The sequence below is a fragment of the Gekko japonicus genome, unplaced genomic scaffold (genome assembly GCF_001447785.1).
Source record: "Gekko japonicus isolate JY-2015 unplaced genomic scaffold, Gekko_japonicus_V1.1 scaffold924, whole genome shotgun sequence".
NCBI classification, from domain to species: domain Eukaryota; kingdom Metazoa; phylum Chordata; class Lepidosauria; order Squamata; family Gekkonidae; genus Gekko; species Gekko japonicus.
This window is the reverse complement of record NW_015170303.1, coordinates 221966-227142: the sequence shown is the minus strand read 5'-3', so window position 1 is coordinate 227142 and position 5177 is coordinate 221966. Positions and strand designations below refer to the sequence as shown.

Sequence of the window (5177 nt, the reverse complement as noted above, 5' to 3'; positions counted from 1 at the left end):
CCATGTCCCCCCCCCAATAGCTAGCAACCCAAAACAGTCCAGGGGAGCCTGAGCCGTGGGTGTTGCCTTCTGACACACTTCCGGGTATGTCAGGGGGTGTGACATATGCAAATTAGTTATGCTAATGAGCTCCTGCACCTCTTTTTCTACGAAATGACCCCTGCTCCACGTTCCTCCCCAATGGAGACCCAAAGCAGCTTACAGCATTCTCCCCTTCTCCATTTATTCCTCAGAACAATTGTGTAAGAAAGATTAGACTAAAAGTGTGTTATCTTGGTGAACTTGGACCAGTCACACACTCTCAGCCTAACCACCCTCACAAGGTTGTTGTAAGGAGAAAATGGAAGGGACGGAAAGGGGATCTGGGTCCCCACTGAGAAGGCAGTAAAGTAAACCAAGTAAATAAATAAATCGGAACTGCTTGCAAACCTCAAAGCTAAAAGGCTGCTGCTTCCTTTCCGCGAGCACCAAGGAAGAACTCCCCTTGGTTTCCCATGCTAATTTCCCCACGCTAATTTCACACCAGCTTCAGGACTAGGTGACAAATACAGATCGTACCTTCTGCAAACTCTGTACAGGAGACCGTATACCTCTTCAGCATAAAAGCCCTCGCCACACTCTGGAACACATCTCCACTCATACGCATGGAAATTCCTGGCACACTGCATACACTCCTCTCGGCTTGGCCCTAAGGAGTGGAGGGAAATAACATGGCTGCCGTCACAGAGACAATTGAGGAAGCGTGACGAAGGACCCTCAGCGATAGCCCTTTTCTCCCTCTTGGACAGTGTTTAGTCACTCGTGGATTCCTCAGAATCCAGATGACATTCCCCTCCCCCATGTTGTGTTTCAGCATTTCACCCGTTTTTCCTACTTAAAACAATTTATTTAACTCCTACTGCAATTGAATGGTTGTACATTTGGGGTGAACTGACACAACTCTGTAGCCACACACTTTTTGGTCTTTCCCTGCCTTTTTAAAAAATCCGCAGGGTGAAATAAAGCTAGTTTAGTGATGAATGACCATATAAAACATATTGATTTTCAAGAAGCATTGGCTAAAGCCCACAGTGTATGCTCTCTCCTACTGTTCAATTTAGTTCCAACGAGTTTGTCCTTCCTCTGGTAACCTGATTGAATCATTGGTTCATGTGTCATTTCACTGTAGATTTTATGTAAAGGCATGCTTGGATCTATTGGAACCTGGGATGGTTTATAAAATGTTCTCTGACCAACAAGCTACTGTATCTGTAGTTAAGTTTCTGTTCTCTACAATGAAAATACAGGCTGAGATAACGGCTGGGGGATAATGTACTCATGTTCTAAACCTTAAAATGTTAGATGTATTAGGAGGAATGTTGTATGCGGAGATTCTATGTAGAAAGTCAACTTCATAATAGTGTTTTATACTGTTTCTGAATGGCCCGTGTGCTGCAATAAAGATCAACTGACCGTCCTGACATGCTGTGCAGGGTTTAATGACCCCCCCCTTCCCCACCATTTCTTTTATCTCCATCCCCTGCCCCCCACCAATGTGGCAGAAACAAGAGGAGGAATCATTTCCACTCTCACCAATGTTCTGCTTTTAAAAACGCAGTTAAAATTTTCATGCATGAGCCAGTAACAATGCACATAAATATCGCTTTGAAGGAAACATGCCCTTTTGAAACCCCCTCTTCTCAGCAGCAGCAGTGGCTGACAGAAAAAACAGACAGGCGAAACTTCCTTGGGTGCCACCACGGCCTTTCAGAGGGGAGAAGAGGGGTTTGGAAGTCTTCCAGAGGATGCTCTGTGGGTCAACTAGCTGTCCTCTGCAATCGGCTTCCTGCCCTTTCTGGACTTTGCTTCCCGCTGCTAGCAGTTCTCCCGTCCTCTGGCTCTTTAACTGGTTTGAACAGCTGCATTTTTTGTTACCACCTGAGACAGACGCAACTGACACAGTACAGGGTGGGTGGGGCTGCCCTTCTCAACGGTGATGAACAAAGATGCATGAAGCTGCCTGACGCTGAATCAGACTCTTGGTCCATCAAAGTCAGTGTTGTCCTACTCAGACCAGCAGCAGCTCTTCAGGATTTCAGGCAGAGATCTTTCAGCCACATCACCTTGTCCTTTTTAACTGGAGATGCCAGGGACTGAACCTGGAGCCTTCTGCATGCAAAGAAGAGGCTTTTCCACTGAGCTACACTGAGCTGCGGTGGCTCAAGTGGTTAAGACGCTGAACTGCAGGCTGTGGAAGGTCAGTAGTTCAGCAGTTCGAGACCCGGGTGCCGCATGACGGAGTGAGCTCCCGTCTCTAGTTCCAGCTCCTGCCAACCTAGCAGTTCGAAAGCAAGAAATTGCAAGTAGAGCAATAGGTACCACTTCGGTGGGAAGGGAACAGCGTTCCGTGTGCCTTGGTGTTTAGTCATGCCGGCCACATGACCACGGAAACATCTTCGGACAGCGCTGGCTCTTCGGCTTTGAAACGGAGATGAGCACCGCAACCCTAGAGTCGGATTCGACTGGCTTTCAAGCAAGGGAACCTTTACCTTTTACAGAAAAGAGCCACTAGAAGAAGATAGTGTGTCATAGTGATTAGAGTGTCAGGCAAAAAAACTGGGGCATCTAGGTTTGAACACCCATTCTACTGTGGAATCTTACAGAGTGAATGGCCTTGGGTCAGCCATTCTTTCTCAGCTGGTCCTGCCTAACAGGTTTGGATGTTGTGGGGATAAAATGAAGGTGGGCAGAATGGGGGGAGCCACTTTGGGTTTCCATTGAGAAAATAAGAAGAGTTTAAATATCTAAGGAAATCAGAGAACACATGAAGCTAAGGATGTGCGCTTGGATATTTCTGGCCCAAAAATAGATCCAAAACATACCTTATTGGTATTTTTCTGATACATTCAGATATTGAAAATCCTGGAAATACTTGGATTAAACATGAATATCAGGAGCCAGCATTTTGCAGGCTCCTGTGTCCCACCCCCCCGTATTTCTGTGTCTCCCAGGGCTTGGTGTTAGCTTGCCTGTCTGCTTGAGGCAAGATTTTGTCAGTTTCAAGGTTTTTTTTTTTTTAAAGGTTCCTTCTTTGTTGGAGTTGGTTCCTATGGGGTTTGTGGGTTTTTTCTTTGGTAGATGCTTGCATTTTACATTGATAGTCTTAGTGAGATTCTTATGTTTTGCATAGGTCCAGATTCCTGGGTTTTACATAGGTGCAGATTGTCAGATTTTATATTGGCTGGGCTCAACAATATCTTGCAGTGGCATTCTCATGGAAAGAGATTCCCCAATTTTACATTTTTTGCCTTATTGTTGTTATAGGAAACAATGGAGGCACCTTGTTCAGGGGCCCATATAATTGGACACCTTGGTGCAATTGACTTGAAACTTGGGAGTTATTTAAAGGACAGGCGCCGGCAGCTCCCCTGCAATTTTGGTACCACGGCCCTAAACAACCCCCCCCCCGTCCCCCAAAAGATTCTCAATAGGGAATAATAGAGCTGGAAAATATCGGAAATCCAACCCCACCCCACCCCGCCCCAACCAGATCCAAGTATCATACCAGTATTTGGAAACTGGGAATACTGATAATTTTTTTGCTCCATCTGGATCTGGAAATACTGATTTATTTATTTTTTTGGCACTGCACACCTGTACATGAAGCTGCTTGAGTCAGACCATTGGTCCATTAAGGCCAGAACTGTGTACTCCAACCAGCAGCTGCTCTTCAGGGTCTTGAGGCTTTGAGGTTTTTCAGATCACCTGCTGCAGAAGGAGGGGGCTGAACCCGGGGTCTTCTGCATCCCAAGCGGATGCTCCACCCCAAATAAGACAATTTAGCCGCCAGCCGTTACAGCCATGCGTGGTAAAACGGGTCACAGCTCAGTGGCTTCGCATGCAGAAGGTCCCACGTTTAGTCCCTGGCATTTCCCGTTGGAAGGACCAGGCAGCAGGTGATGAGGGAGACCTCTCTGCCTGAGAGCCTGGGCAGCCACTGCTGGTCAGAGCAGACAAATCATGACTTCAAGAGGCCAGTGGGTTCGACTCGGTATAAAAGGCAGCTTCCTACATTCATGTGGTGTTAAAGGATGGACCGCACCAGAGGCTGGGGCAGACCGACTCATTCCAAGTCCTTTTCATGCAAGAGATTTTAATGTCCCTGGGTTGTCATTCGGCCACAGGCCAGACAATCAAGGGCAGCTGTGAACTGAACATTTCCAGCTAGGAACTAATTGCTTATGGGACACCACAAAACTCAGGTAGTGAAACCGGCTTAGGTTGTTTGCTATGGAGAGCACAGGAAGTGAAGCTCAGTTCTGCATCCCCCCCCCTTTAAAAAAAACAAAAACAAAAAAACCCCTTTCCATTCGGCAGCCAGGTTGCAATCACACCCTGGCTTTCAAATGGCACATTAAGCATGAAATGCAGCAGATTCTGCTGGAGAAGAACTGGCTAGACAGCACATCCTTGAGGTTTACAGCAGGTGATGAGATGGGATTGGCTTTCTGGGGCCACACTCCCAGGGCCAGGAGAACCCACTGGATCTAATGGGTTACCCTCAACTGCCTACAATAACCTTGTCTAACTACTGCACATGCAAAGGCATGGGTAGAACCAGCTTGAACTGTCTTGCCAGTATTCAGGTGGGTAGCATAGTGGTGTTGGTCTGCACTAGAAGAGTAAGATGTGAAATCCAGTAGCGCCTTGAAGACCAACAAGATTGCAGTGGCTCAAGTGGTTAAGACGCTGAACTGCAGGCTGTGGAAGGTTGGTAGTTCATCAGTTCGAGACCCGGGTGCCGCAAGACGGAGTAAGCTCCCGTCTCTAGTTCCAGCTCCTGCCAACCTAGCAGTTCGAAAGCAAGAAATTGCAAGTAGATAAATAGGTACCGCTTTGGTGGGAAGGTAACAGCGTTCTGTGCGCCTTGGTGTTTAGTCATGCCAGCCACATGACCACGGAAATGTCTTCGGACAGCGCTGGCTCTTCGGCTTTGAAACGGAGATGAGCACCGCAACCCTAGAGTCGGATTCGACTGGCTTTCGAGCAAGGGAACCTTTACCTTTAACTTAAGCTTTCCACAGTTACAGCTCCTTTCGTCACACGCAAGCATTTCCAGTATTGTCTTTTCATGAAAAAGGTGTAAAGGAGTACGTCAGCCATTTTCATACAGCTACTTTCTGTATCGGCAAGTCCCA

The 5177-nt window shown here is 47.1% G+C and overlaps 1 protein-coding gene across 1 annotated transcript in view; it reads right to left on the bottom strand.

Moving 5' to 3' along the window:
• The window catches only part of PCSK6 (proprotein convertase subtilisin/kexin type 6), a 137676-nt gene that overhangs the window by 5027 nt on the left and 127472 nt on the right, over positions 1 to 5177 (bottom strand). Inside the window, exon 19 of the mRNA XM_015417963.1 lies at positions 559 to 688. Coding sequence (XP_015273449.1) covers positions 559 to 688 — 130 coding nt within the window. The remainder of the gene's footprint in view (positions 1 to 558; positions 689 to 5177) is intronic.